General features: G+C 37.9%; 1 protein-coding gene across 4 annotated transcripts in view; it reads right to left on the bottom strand.

Moving 5' to 3' along the window:
* Positions 1–3,391: 3,391 nt before the first annotated feature.
* ZNF37A (zinc finger protein 37A) overlaps positions 3,392–15,705 on the bottom strand; it is a 33,189-nt gene continuing 20,875 nt past the window's right edge. For 3 of the 4 annotated variants that reach the window (XM_030941150.1, XM_030941149.1, XM_030941148.1), the window contains 3 exons: positions 10,186–10,312; positions 9,825–9,920; positions 3,392–7,698 (listed from right to left, as the gene is read on the bottom strand). In XM_030941150.1, the coding sequence (XP_030797010.1) occupies positions 6,248–7,698; positions 9,825–9,920; positions 10,186–10,312 (1,674 nt within the window). In that variant the 3' untranslated portion in view covers positions 3,392–6,247. The remainder of the gene's footprint in view (positions 7,699–9,824; positions 9,921–10,185; positions 10,313–15,705) is intronic. The other variant, XM_030941151.1, reaches the window with a different exon arrangement.

Here is a 15,705-nt window from a genome sequence, read left to right as displayed (position 1 = left end):
GAATGTCCACATAAATTTATAATCCACTTGTCAAATTTTAGTTCAGGTGGTGTTTAATTAATAGAACAATTTGAGGAAAACTGACATCTCAAAAATAGTTTTCTTGACTATTTTGGCCCTATTTCTGCTATACACATTTTGGAAAAATTTTTCCAGTACTAAGGATAAATATTGGGAGCTTTATTGAAATTGTGTTAAATTTATAGAAACATTTAAAGAAAACTGATAATGGTCTTCCTAATCATTGAAATTTTACTTTATTTTTAATTTTTGTGGGTACATACTAGGTGTATATATATATGGGGCACGTGATTTATTTTGATATAGGCATGCAATTTCTAATAATCACATCAGGGTAAATGGGATATCCATAACCTCAAGCATTTATCCTTTGTGTTACAAAAAATTCAATTATACCTTTAAAATGTACAATTACTATTGACTGTAGTAACCTTGTCCTATCAAATACTAGGTCTTAGTCATGCTACTTTTTGTGCCCATTAACATTCCCCACTTCCCCCTCACCACACCCCCACTACCTTTCTCAGCCTCTGGTAACCATCCTTCTACTCTCTATAAGTTCAGTTGTTTTCATCTTTAGCTCCAACAAGTAAGTCAGAACATGTGATGTCTGTCTTGCTGTGCCTGGTTCATTTCACTTAATCATCTCTAGTTCCATCTATAATGTTGCAAATGACAGGATCTCATTCTTTCTTATGGTTGAATACTACTCCATTGTGTGTATGCACCATATTTTATTTATCCATTCATCTGCTGATAGACATTTAGGTTGCTTCCAAATCTTGGCTATTGTGAGTAGTGCTACAGTAAACATGATGCAGATATATCTTCAATATACTGATTTCCTTTCTTTAGGGTATATAACTACCAGTGGAATTACGGGATTGTATGGCAGCTCTATTTTTAGTTTTTGAGGTACCTCCAAACTGTTCTCCAAAGTGGTTGTACTAATATACATTTCCATAGTGCAGTGCACAAGGGTTCCCTTTTCTCCACATCCTCTTCCTCATTTGTTATTACCTGTCTTTTGCACAGAAGACATTTTAACTGGGGTGAGATGATATCTCATTGTAGTTTTGATTTGCATTTCTCTAATGGATCAGTGATGTTGAGTACCTTTTCATATGCCTGTTTGCCATTTGCATGTCTTCTTTTGAGAAATGTCTATTCAGATTTTTGCCCAGTTTTAAATCAGATTTTTTTTTTCTATAGAATTGTTATAGCTCTTTATATATTCTGGTTGTGAACATCTTGCCAGATGTTGATATAGTTTGGATATTAGTCACTGCCCAAATTTCATTTTGAGAGGTAATGCTCAGCATTAAAGGTGGGTCTTGGAGGAAGCTGTTTTGTTCAAGGGGGAGGATCCCTCATTAATTGATGCTGTCCTCACATCAAGGCCCATGTTTCTGCCATATACATTTTGGAAAACTTCTTCCAGTGTTAAGAATATTGGGAGATTTATTTAAATATTAAATTTATTGAAACTGCTGTTATTTTAATAACAAGTCTTTAAACATTGAAATAAACTTTATTTTTAAATTTTTGTGGGTACAAAGTAGGTGTATGTTTATGGGGTACATATTTTAATACAGGTATCAAATGTGTATAAACACATCAGGGTAAATGGGGTATCCATGACCTCAAGCACCACTCACAAAATCTGAGTACTCATAAGATCTGGTTAAGTGTGTGTGGCACCTCCCTCCCCCTCTCTTTGCCCCTGCTCCTGCCATGTGAGATCCTTACTCCCCTTTTGCCTTCCATCGTGGTTGGAAACTTCCTGACACATCCCTACAAGCTGATAAGATGTTAGCACCATGCTTCCTGTACAGCTTGCAAAACTGTGAGCCAACTAAACCTCTTCTTTATAAATGACCCAGTCTCGAGTTTTTTTTTTTTTGTTTTTTTTGTTTTTTTTGTTTTTTTTGAGACGGAGTCTCGCTCTGCCTCCAGGCTGGAGTGTACTGGCGCGATCTCGGCTCACGGCAAGCTCCGCCTCCCAGGTTCACGCCATTCTCTTGCCTCAGCCTCCCGAGTAGCTGGGACTACAGGCGCCTGCCACCATGTTGGCCAGGATGGTCTCAATCTCCTGACTTCGTGATCTGCCCACCTTGGCCTCCCAAAGTGCTGGGATTACAGGCATGAGCCACCACGCCCAGCCTCAAGTATTTTTTTATAGTATTTCAAGAAAAGCCTAATACAGATGGATAGTTTGCAAATATTCTCTCCCATTCTGTGGGTTGTCTCTTCACTTTGTTGTTTCCTTTGCAACGCAGAAGCTTTTTAACTTGATGTAATCCCATTTGTCCACTTTTGCTTTGGTTGTCAGGTATTACACAAGAAATCTTTGCCCACTCCAATGTCCTGGAGAGGTTCCCCAATGTTTTCTTTTAGCTGTTTCATAGTTTGAGGTCTTAGATTTAACTTTTCAATTAATTTTGATTTTTGTATATGATAAGAGATGGGGGTCTAGTTTCATTCTTCTGCATATGGATACTCAGTTTTCACAGCACCATTTATTAAAGACACTATCCTTTCCCCAATGCATGTTCTTCATACCTTTGTCAAAAGTGAGTCCACCATAGATGTATGAATTTGTTTCTGGGTTGTCTATTCTGTTCCTATGTGTCTGTTTTTATGCCAGTAGCATGCTGTTTTGGTTGCTGTAGCTCTGTTGAATAATTTGAAGTCAAGTAATACGATTTCTCCAATTTGATTCTTTTTGTGCAGGATAGCTCTGACTATTCTAGGTCTTTTGTGGTTCCCATATAAATTTTAGGATTGTGTTTTCTATTTCTTTGAAGAATGTTTTCTGGATGTTCCACAGTGTATCCATTAACCTGCTGAATGACAACTTTTTTTTCCCCTTTTTTCCTGAGACAGGATCTCACTCTGTCTTCAGGCTAGAGTGCAGTGGCACGATCACAGCTAAAAGCAGCCTCAGTCTCCCAAGATCAAGTGATCTTCTCACCTCTCTGCCTCCTGAGTACCTCGGACTACAGGTGCATGCCACCATGCCTGGCTAATTTTTGTATTTTTTGTAGAGACAGTTGTGCCATGTTGCCCAGGCTGGTCTCAAACTCCTGGGCTCAAGCAACCCACCCACCTTGACCTTCTAACATGCTAGAATTACAGGCATGAGACACTGCGACCAGCCAGAGTATTTTCTTACTGTTAGGTACATGAGATGATTCAGGTTCATCTTGTATTTCTCACAAACTCTGACTAGGAATCATCTCTGGTCCCCTTTTTTTTTGTGGATAGTATTTAGGAACTAGTAACTTGGCAGTTGGTGTGCTTACTATTACTGAGGTGTCACTGTGTTTAGGTCCTCTCAGTAGAATGAATCACAAAATATATGCATATGTGCACACACAACAATTTCTCTATTTGTTCCTATATATTTAAAAGATATGAGTTCTATTCTAATGTCATACTCCAGGTTTTCTAGCTCTCCTCATTCCTATTTTTATAAATACCTTCTCTAATGGAGAAACCTTGCTGTCATCATTCTCAACATATTTGCTCAATGTTACCAATCTCTCAACAATGCTGCCTATCTTTTCCCCATCCCTTCCACACCTCACCATCAGCCCTCTTGGTGCCAGCAGGAACAAGGCCACAACTCCTCTCATCCCACGAGGCAAGTCTAACTCCTCCACTCTGGGGAAGGAAGTCAGGAGAGGCACATGAAAACTCAAAGAGGGGAATCAAAAGAAAGAGGAATGGAAGGCCACATTAAAAAAAAAAAAATAAATCATCTTTTGATTGCCCTAATAAACATCTCTTGGTGATGATATAGTTTATGGATATGGCTAGACATTTTTATCAATTTTAGGATTTTGCATCTAAATCTATGAGACTTTGGTCTATAGCTTTATGTTTTTGTTTTTGTTTTTTTTTTAAAGGTTTTGTTACCAAAGTTGTACTGGCCTCAAAAACTGAATGGAAAAGTTCCATCTTTTTTCTTCTAGAAAAGTTTATAAAAGCCTGGTATTACTTTTAAAAATTTGGAATAAGTTCAGCAAAGCCATCTGTTCCTAGAGTTTTCTTTCTAAGCAAGTTTTTTAATATTCCACTCAGGTACTATTTGCAGTTGTGACAAGCACAATCAATCTCTAGTATGACCTTGTTTCCAGGGCTTTTACTGATGGCATGTTAAGCAAAGGACCAACCCACTGGCACTTCCTAAGTTTTAATCATTTCTCCTTCATACTGCCAAATGCAAAACAAAACAAAAATCCTTATTATCTTCTCAAATTAGCTTTTCAGATTCCTGCCCTATGCAGCATGAGACATCTGGAAATTTGAGAAATTATATGTGTTTGAAGCCCCTAATGTATTCATTCTTTACACTGCAGTCTTGATTGTTCTCTCGGTTTCTGGTCCCCCCATGCCTTCCCCTGACCCCCAGGTTATGGCCCTCTGCCTGAACCAAGTTCAGTATTCAGGTTCTTCCCTATAGTCAGAAGTGGAAAGGGCCCCCAGAGCTGCATTCTTTTTACCACTCTCTAGAATTTTGTCCCTTTAGTCTTCTTTGCTTCTATAGCAAAAATTTGCATTTAAATATTTTCTGTAATTTTATAGTTGTCCTCAATCGGTCCATTCTGCTGCCAACTACTATACCTTACCCAATAGCAAAATCTATTTTTGCTTTTTTTTTTTTTTTTTTTTAATCTCTGTTGCTCAGGCTGGAGTGCAGTGGCATGATCTCAGCTCACTGAAACCTCCACCTCCCAGGTTCAAGTGATCCTCCCACCTCAGCCTCTTTAGTAGCCAGGATTACAGGTGTGTACCACCATGCCTGGCTAATTTTTGTATTTTTAGTAGAGACAGGGTTTCATGTTGGTCAGGCTGGTCTGGAACTCCTGACCTCAGGTGATTTGCCCACCTCAGCCTCCCAAAGTACTGGGATTACAGGCACGAGCCACCATGCCCATCCTATTTGTGCTTTTTGAAAGCTCCATATCTAAGTTATATCTATATACACATTTTTTAAAAGTTTTATCACCTATGAAAAACATGTTTCAGTATGGAAATAGAGTTGGGTACAATAAGTCACTCACAGCAGAATGTCCTGGCTTATGTGTTAGACATCTGCCAGGGCAGAAACCACCAGAAATCTGGACCCACTCTCTTCTACTAATCCTCATAAGTTGCATGCAAGGCAAATTGACTTGCCCCTTTGATCCACCATTCTGAGACGGGTCGTCTAAATTTAGTCTGCCCAAGGATTATTCAAAAATCCTGCTGGTGGGCTCCTGTACTATGGCCCTATATTGAGGGTCTCTTTCTTCCTGGACATACAACAGCATTCTTGTTTGTGGATCCCCTTATTTTGCACATGGCTAAGCAATAAACCTTTGAACTACTTATAGCCATTGGCTCGAATGACATATTTTCAAGTCTCTTAGAAAACAGCAGTCTTGAAAATGAACTAAACCATATTAACAAAGTAAAATGCTATTTCTCAATACAAATCTTTTTTCCACATTTTCTTAAGCTGCTAGACATACTGCAATTCAACACCTCTGTTCTATATTAAATTTAGATTTTAACTTAAAACGCCCACGCATTAGATAAAGTTAAAAAATACTTTCTCTACTATCTGATGTTCATTGAGAAGCTACTTCTTATTACACATACTCCATAAAATATGACCTCATAGTAAATGCTTTCCTATAGTTTCCTATAGTTTGTGCATTTTCTCTGGCCTCTTGACTTCACACAGAATGATTTTCCACATTCATTACATCCGTAGGGTTTCTGTCTTATACGAGTCCTGTGGTGAAAAATTAGGGCTGACTTCTGACGAAAGGTTTTTCCACATTCATTACACCCCAACGGTTTCTCCCGTGTGTCTTCTCAAATATTCTGTGAAACTGTAGTAGTAGCAGAAAAATGCATCCCTTCTCAACCTAGGAATGCTGACACAGGCTTCACACCATGTGAATTCTCTGATGTTTAATGAGGAGTGGCACTGGGCAAAATGTTTCCTACATTCATTCACCAGTAAGTTTTTTCCACTTTTAGTTTTATAACATAATGTATGGTCCAAAGTCCAGAATAATGTTTTCCTGCATTCCGTATCTTCATATTGTTTTTTTTCTCTAAGTTCTCTCAATACTGTGAGAACTGACTTCAGGCCAAAGGTGTTCTCATTATCATTATATTAACCGATTTCTCTCACCCTTTATGTTCTGTGTTCCACAAAGTTCTGACTTCACCCAGAGTAATTTCCCTCACTTACTACATTTATAGGGTTTCTCCCCAAGTGTGTTCTCTGATGTACAGTTAGTTTTGACTTAACATAGAATGATTTTCCACAAACATTACATGCATAGGGTTTCTCCCCTGTGTGTGTTCTATGATGTGCAATGAGTTTTGACTTCACACAGAATGATTTTCCACATTCATTACATCCATAGGGTTTCTGTCTTATATGAGTTCTCTGGTGAACAATTAGGGCTGACTTCTGACGGAAGGTTTTCCCACATTCATTACATCCAAAAGGTTTCTCCCCTGTGTGTCTTCTCAGATGTTCTGTGAAACCGGAGTAGTAGCAGAAAAATTTTCCACACTGAATACATTCATAAGGTTTCTCACCTGTGTGAGTTCTTAGATGTTTAGTAAGGGTTGACTTCTCAGAAAATGATTTCCCACATGCATTACATTCATAAGGTTTTTCACCTGTGTGAATTCTTTGATGTTTAATGAGGTCTGATTTTCTGAGAAAGGCTTTCCCACATGCATAGCATTCATAGGGCTTCTCCCCTGTGTGTGTCTTCTGATGCACAGTAAGGACTGACTTAAATGAAAAGGTTTTCCCACATTCATGACATTCATATGGTTTCTCGCCTGTGTGTGTTCTCTGATGTTGAGTAAGGGTTGACTTTTCACTGAAGGATTTCCCACATTCATGACATCTATAAGGTCTCTCCCCTGTATGAATTCTTTGATGTTTAATGAGGTCTGAATTCTTATAAAAGGTCTTCCCACATTCGTGACATTCATAGTGTTTTCCCCCTGTGTGTGTTCTCTGATGTCTTGTATGGGCTGACTTCTGGGTGAAGGTTTTTCCACATTCATGACATTCATAAGGTTTTTCTCCTGTATGTGTTCTCTGTTGTAAATGAAGGACTAATTTTTCACTGAAAAAGGTTCCACACTCATTATATTCAATAATATTGTTAACTGAGTGGGTTCTCTGAATTGGAGTGAGATTTAACTTCTGGCTGAATGGGTAAACACTCTGATGTTCAAGGAGAATCGATTCCTCAAAGATGTTTTCTCCACATTGATTACATTCATAGTGGTTTTCTCTTGGATGCGTTTGCTGATGGGTAATGAAAAATGACATATCACAGGTTTTCCCATGTTCAGTATATTTGCAGGTTTTCTGTCCTGTGTAACCTCTCTTATGTACAAGGAAGAATGAATTCTCAGGGAAAGCTTTCCCACATTCATTGTATTCAAAAGGTTGCTCCCAATTTTTAATTTTCTGATGCCAAATGAGGTCTTCATTCAGCCAGAAGCTGTTCCCATTTGTATTATATTCATAAGGTTCCTCTTCAGAATGAATTATTTCATGCTTTTCACCACACAAACATTTTCCACCTTTGTTAAACTCATTGAACTTCATTCTTGAATAGTTTCTACTGGTATTAATTATTTCTGAAATATAGAGTGACAAGAAAGATTAGTTGACAACGATATGTAAGAGAAATAAAGTTAGCATTATATTTGAAGGCATGGCTCAGTTTAGGCCATTACCTCCTCATACCTACATTATGACAACAATGTGCACACTTCCAGTCTTATATCTCTTTTTAATTCAACACAGCAGCAACAAGCTGAATTTCTAAAAGTTCTAATTCATAGATAGTCCTGTAATCCAGGCTCCAATTCTGTGTGGTTTTGTTGTTGTTGGTTGGTGGTGGTGGTGGTGTTTTTGAGACAGAGTCTTGCTCTGTCACCCAGGCTGGAGTGTAGTGACATGATCTCAGCTCACTACAACCTCTGCTTCCTGGGTTCAAGCGATTCTCATGCCTCAACCTCCCAAGTAGCTGGGACTACAGATGTACACAACCATGTTCAGCTAGTTTTTATGTTTTTAGTAGACACAGGATTTTGCCATGTTAGCCAGGCTGGTCTCGAACTACTGGCTTCAAGCAATTCATCCACATTGGCCTTCCAAAGTGCTGGGATTACAGGCATGAAGCACTTCACCTGGCTCAATTGTTGTTCTAGCTCTGATTCACTAGGAATAAAAGTATGCAACAATAAGAGTGAAATCAATGAGTGAACAAGCCATCCTTGTCACAGGATCAGGTTTATGGTTCTATTCTGGCTACGGGATTTGCCCTTTATTCCATCAACTGTACTATACTATACTGATTCCAATGTCCCAAGAACACACACTTTTTTTTTTAACAAGGTGTCACTGAAGTAAACATATCTTTACATTTAGATTCAGATTAGAACCAAGCCATTCTTTTACGAGTCTAGAATGAATATATTTCACTCTAGGTAGGTTCAACTGTTTGTCCCTCATAAATTGCTCATTCCCATCATAATCTCATACTGATTGTTTTTTCATTGTCAGATTGTACTCTAACAGTGTTTTTAAAAGTTTGCCTTCCCAAATTTTCCAGGTTCATTCACTAAAAAACATGAAAGAACTGTTTGTATAATTCATTTAAGCACAAACAGCTGGATTGCTATAACAATATTCTTTGTTAAACACTGATTTTTAAAATATTTCATGCGGTTCTGATTTTGCTCACCAACTATGTTCCTGGCAGCCATTACTTTGCCTATGATTTTTTCTTAGTGCCCTAGATATTTAAATCAGTGGTGTTTAACAAATAATGTTTATCAATATTACCTGGAGAGCTTTTCCAAACACAAATATTTTCAGGCTTCACGCTGAAATCCTTACTGGTTGAACGTTTAATTTTAATTTTAACTGCTTTTTATTTTTTAGAGACAGAATCTTGCCCTGTCACCAAGACTGCATTGCAATGGCACAAACACAGTTAACTGTAGCCTCTTCCCAGGCTAAAACAAGACTCTCACCTCAGCTCTCCAGGAGCTGAGATCACAAAAATTAGCCAGGCATGAGACCACAGGTGTGTGCCACCATGCCTGGCTAATTTTTTAAGTTTTCATAGAGATGGGGTCTTCCTATTTTGCCCAAGCTGGCCTCAAATTCCTGGGCTCAAGTGTTCCTCGCACCTCAGCCTCCCAAAGTCCTGGAATTATAGGCATGAACCACTGGGCCCAGGCTATTGTAAAATAATTCTGTAAAAAAAATGATAAATATGATAAAAAGCTAAAGAATGAGCAACTCAAAAAAGCATGTATAGAAAAATATGTTTAATATTTTAAAGAAGGAGGGATGCTCTTTACCGGGAAAAGTACACCAGGGAGCTTTCCGGGGGTGTTGAAAAATCACTCTATATATTCATCTCAGTGATGGATACATGAGTGTTTATATATACACACACACACACACACACACACACACAAATATATATATTTTATTAATCTTTGGCTTAACCACATAATTTATACCACAATTAAAAAAAAAAAAAACAAGATGTGTGTATGGAAGTGATATTGGGAGATGCTGGGTGATTCAGAGTCACTGGATATTTGGGTCATGTCAACATGTTAGTTCCAAAGTTCTAGAGCCTCTAAAACATGATTCCTGAAGAACATTTCAATGGTCTTATTATCTGAACCTACCCTTTGTGATCTACCTTCCTTTAAATTCCATCTGGCACATACTAACTCACCTAGATGACGCTGGCTTGGAAATTTTTCCTTTAATATCCATGGCTCCTCGCCTTTCTCCAACTTGAGAATCACTTCTGGTTTAGGAATGCAATATCCTGTGGATGAGAACTGTATTACTTGGGACAAACTGGGTGGGTTTTCCTGAAGGAGGAAGACAGTATACCCCAAACAGTACACACACACACACACACACTTCATTTAATTCTGTCATTCTCTCTAGTATCCAAAAGGGATAAATTGTCCTTGATCTCTGAATCTCAAACCTAAATATTACTATATTTTACAAAAGTTTCGCAAGTTTCTATTGATAAGAAAGGACGTGCATTCTGGTCTTCTACATGGGAAACAATTCCTACCTACCTACTGAGACAAGGTGGCTGTAGTTCTCCAGCATCACATCCCTGTACAGGGTCCTCTGAGCGGGGTCCAGATGCTGCCACTCCTCTTGAGTGAAGCCCACAGTCACATCCCTAAATGACACAGATCCCTGGAAAATCACAGTTCTGCTCAGTCTGAAGTGATAAGAATCAGTTCACGTGAAAAAGGATGTTTAGGGACTAATCCTTACCATTTTTATTGTTGAAAATTAAATGGAAAATGTTATAAAGAGCCTCTATGACATATGTTGTTTTATGTTACACATTGTGGGTAAAAAATCATAGAAGAAATATCCTGTTGGTGCATTAATTTATTACTTAATGCAAAAATATTTAGTGCCTACATATGCCTAGAGCTTTCTTAGTTTCTGAGTATTCCAATTTGAATAAAGAGTCTTCCTGCAATTACAGGAGAGGAACATATCTTCTCACAAGGAAACATACATATAGAGACATACCTACTATAGGACTTAACGGACTCACACCACAGATATGTGCAACACAGATGGATCATAAAAGTGGTCTGTGCAAATTCATGTGAAAGTATGTCAACATATTAGATTTCACAAAAGTGATAAAACTTTAGTTCCTTTGCAAACATATAACAAAAATTTAAGAAAAGGTTAAAAACCTGAAAAAATATGTGGCAAGTCAATGGAACCGCTTAACAGGATAAGAGCATGTCTTACCTGTGATGAGATAAAGGTTGCAGAGGCATGGGAGATGAGGGAGACTAGGAAATACTTTTGGCTTTAATCCTGTTAGTGTTCTCCAAATATTTATCACTCATCTAATCTGTAAAAATTTTTAGCAACTACTAGTTCTACTTACATTTATTTATAAAGTAAATAAAATATAATCAATCCACATATAAGGAAAGTTTAATTTTGTTATTTTATAGATAAAAATATAAATAGGCATGCTGATATTTTCCTCCCAAGCCCTAAAGGACTGACAGTATATGACATAAACACAATTATCTTGCACACTTCCTTTAGGCCATAGGCTCCCTGCTCCCCCAACTCCAGGTCATTGATGCGAATAGCAGAAGTTGATGGTGAACTGGAAATACACAACTGAATCTCTGTAACATAATTCAGCTTTCACTGAGGAAGCAATGCCACCAAAGTAGATTGGAGACCGCTGGAGAGCAGCATTAGAGGTAGATTGTCTATATTAAGAGGCAGTAGTGGAGACGTGGAAGAGGGAATTCACTAAACAAAGAAGAGAAGAAGGGCTACTTCCAGAGGGCCTGCAGAGAGGCATTAGAAGGTCTTGAAATTAGAACCAGGAGGTTGGGTGTTGAGGAAGGGGAGAGTGCAGAGTGACAATAAGACACATGCAGGCCATGCAGCTCCTGGAATGTCTTCATGTCATGGAAGTGAGAATGTCCAGTGGAAGGCTACAGAGATGATTCTGAAGCTTGGGAGAGACCTAAGGTCTGGAGTTCAAGACCTGCCTGGCCAACATAGTGAAACCCCATCCCTGCTAAAAAGACAAAAAATAGCCATGCGTGGTTGTGGACGCCTGTATTCCCTGCTACTCGGGAGGCTGAGGGAGGAGAATCGCTTGAACCCGGGAGGTGGAGATTGCAGTGAGCCAAGATTGTGCCACTGCATTCCAGCCTGGGTGACAGAGTGAGACTCGGTCTCAAAACAAAACAAAACAAAAAATCACAGACTAAAAAAAGAGCATTCCAAAATTAAATGTTAGTATTTGCCTAACTGAAAACAAAGCAAATACTCTCTGAACACTACTAGAAAACAAAATGGGCCAGGTGCGGTGGCTTACGCCTGTAGTCCCAGCACTTTGGTAGGCCAAGGTGGGAGGATCACGAGGTCAGGAGTTCAAGACCAGCATGGCCAACGTGGTGAAACCCTGTCTCTACTAAAAATACGAAAATTAGCCAGGCACGGAGGCAGACACCTGTATTCCCAGCTACTCAGGAGGCTGAGACAGGAGAATCACGTGAACCTGGGAGGCAGAGGTTGCAGTGAGCCAAGATCACACCACTGTACTCCAGCCTGGGCAAACAGAGTAAAACTCTGTCTCAAAAAAAGGAAAGAAATAAAGAAAACAAAATGGATGTAAAATACAGAATCGTACAAATCTAAATGTATAAAATTGCACAAATTATAACAAAATAAAAACTGGAAAAAGAGCTAATAAAAGAATAGTTTGTAAAACATAGATAAATCCAGGAGATAAATACCATTCTCAAATGAATTCCAAAAGAAAAAAAAAAAAAGCTAAGGAGAGACTTTTTTGGGGGGAAATGAGGGCAATCAAGAGCACTGTGTACATTATAGCCCATTTATACCTCAGGTTGCAATTTTTTTAAATTTTTGCAATCAGACCTTGAAATGACCTTGAGCAGTAGCATATAACTCCCACATGCTTAGCGTTCCAATAATGGAACACGAGGCATAAATGGGTTAGGGAATTCAGAACACCAAGCACATACCCAGGACAGAAGAGGCATGGCAAAGACCTCAAAAGACCCTAACGTTTTACTTCTGGCTAATCTCTATGCTCAGTGCAAGCAAGCAGTGAAGACTAAGATGAAGTTCTAAATGGACCAGGCTAAGTGCTTAAAAAGTGCTAAGGACAGTCAATTTGCAAATAATAGGAAAGGCGTTTTATTTATTTATTTTTTTTATTTTTTTTATTTTTTATTTTTTTTTAGTTTTTTTTTTAGTTTTTTTTATTTTTTGGTGGTGGTTGTTTGAATCCTGACCCTCCAGGAAAAATGCTGGTGAAAACACTATCTGAACACAAACTAAAGAGAGAGAATTCAGTGACCACACATGACTAGAAAAAAATATAGACTGCAAAAAAAGTCTGAAAAATTCATAAAAACAAATGGATGATTGAAGACTTCAATAATTAAGAACAGCAAAGTCTAGAGAAGAATAAGAAAGTGATTTCTAAAGTTACCGAATTATAATATTAAAATGCCCAGTTTCAGCAGGAATAAGAAAATCACAAAGCATACAAAGAAACTGGAAGTGTTCTCCAATCACAGGAAAAATATAAATTGACATTTATCCCTGAGGCAAACCAAACATAACAATTCTTAAACAAAGACTTTAAATCAACTGTCTTACATATACTCAAAAGCTAAAACATACAAGAACTAGAGAGAACCAAGGAAACAACTTACAAATATCAAAAAAGAGACTGAAATTATAATAAAGAACCACATAGACATTCTAAAACTAAAGAGTACCATAATTGAAATAATGAATTCACCAGAGGAGTTCAACAGCAGATTTGGGAATGCCAAAAAGAATCTGTGAATTTAAGTATAAGACTATTGAAATTATCAAGTTTGAGAATCAGAGCAAAAAAGAATTAAGAAAAATAAACGGAACCCAAAGGACCTATGGGACACCATCAAGCTGACCAACACAAACATGGGAAATGTAGAAGAATACAAGAGAGGCAAGGAAATAGAGTATTTGTAGAAAAGCCAAAACTTCCTAAATTTGGTGAAAGACACAAATCTATACATCCAGGAAGTACAATAAACTCAAAATAAACTCAAATACATCCACCAAGACATGTTAAAATCAGTCAGGAAAAAAAAAAGACAGAATCTTGAAGCAGAAAAGGAGAAGCAATTTGTCACATACAAAAGAACCTCAAAAAGATCATCAGCAGAAACCTTGGAGGTTAGAATGCATTAGATTGATATATTCAAAGTGCTGAAAGAAAAAACTGTCAGCTGAGAATTCTATGCTGGGCAAACATGCCTGTCAATAATGAGGACATTCCCAGATGAACACAAGCTACGAGAATATGTTTTTACTAGATCTACTCTGCAAGGAATGCTAAAAAGGAATCCTTTGGGTTGAAATGTGATTCACGACAAACAAGGGAACTGTTATAAGATTATAAGCCAAGTTTTCATCTGGATTTGGTCTTAAAAGAGAAATTAGGATTAAATAAATAAGAAAAATGGAAGATGGGCAGAGTGGATAGATTTATTCAAATAATGCATACAAAAATGTAATTAGAATGAATAAGATTGAGCATCTGATAGTAAAACAGGGTGAGTACAGTCAACAGGTGTTTTTTTTTTTTTTTTTTTTTATACTTTAAGTTCTGGGGTACATGTGCAGAACATGCCAGTTTATTACATAGGTATACATGTGACATGGTGGTTTGCTGCACCCATCAACGAATCATCTACATAAGGCACTTCTCCTAATGCTATCTCTCCCCTAGCCCACCACCCCGACAGGCCCCAGTATGAGATGTTCCCCTCCCTGTGTCTACGTGTTCTCCTTGTCCAACTCCCACTTATAAGTGACAACAGTGGTGTTTGGTTTTCTGTTCTTGTGTTAGTTTGCTGAGAATGATGGTTTCCAGCTTCATCCATGTCCCTGCAAAGGACATGAACTCATCCTTTTATATGGCTGCATAGTATTTCATGATATACATGTGCCACATTTTCTTTATTCAGTCTATCATTGATGGGCATTTACGTTGGTTCCAAGTCTTTGTTATTGTGAATAATGCTGCAAAAAAACATACATATTCATGTGTCCTTATAGTAGAATGATTTATAATCCTTTGGGTATATACCCAGTAATGGAATTCCTGGGTCAAATGGTATTTCTGGTTCTAGATCCTTCAGGAATCGCCACCTGACTTCCACAATGGTTGAACTAATTTGCACTCCCACCAACAGTATAAAATCGTTCCTGTTTCTCCTCTCCAGCATCTGTTGTTTCCTGACTTTTTAATGATTGCCATTCTAACTGGCATGAGATGGTATCTCATTGTGGTTTTGATTTGCATTTCTCTAATGACCAGTGATGATGAGCTTTTTTTCATATGTTTGTTGGCCGCATAAATGTCTTCTTTTGAGAAGTGTCTGTTCATATCCCTCACCCACTTTTTGATGGGGTTTTTTAATTGTAAATTTGTTTAAGTTCTTTGTAGATTCTGGATATTAGCCCTATGTCAGATGGATAAATTGCAAAAATTTTCTCCCGTTCTGGAGGTTGTCTGTTCATTCTGATGATAGTTTCTTTTGCTGTGCAGAAGCTCTTTAGTTTAATTAGATCCCGTTTGTCAATTTTGGCATTTGTTGCCTTTGCTTTTGGTGTTTTAGTCATGAAGTCATTGCCTACAGCTATGTACTGAATGGTACTGCCTAGGTTTTCTTCTAGGGATTTTATGGTTTTAGGTCTTAAGTGTTTAATCCATCTTGAGATAATTTTTATATAAATTGTAAGGAAGGAGTCCAATTTCAGTTTTCTGCACATAGCTAGCCAGTTTTCCCAACACCATTTATTAAATAGGGAATCCTTTCCCCATTGCTTTTGTCAGGTTTGTCAAAGATCAGGTGGCTGTAGATGTGTGGTGTTATTTCTGAGGGCTCTGTTCTGTTCCATTGGTCTATATCTCTGTTTTGGTACCAGTACCATGCTGTTTTGGTTACTGTAGCCTTGTAGTATAGTTTGAAGTCAGGTAGTGTGATGCCTCCAGCTTT

The sequence above is a fragment of the Rhinopithecus roxellana genome, chromosome 11, assembly GCF_007565055.1.
Source record: "Rhinopithecus roxellana isolate Shanxi Qingling chromosome 11, ASM756505v1, whole genome shotgun sequence".
Taxonomy (NCBI): Eukaryota; Metazoa; Chordata; class Mammalia; order Primates; family Cercopithecidae; genus Rhinopithecus; species Rhinopithecus roxellana.
This window is presented reverse-complemented; position numbering and strand designations above follow the sequence as displayed.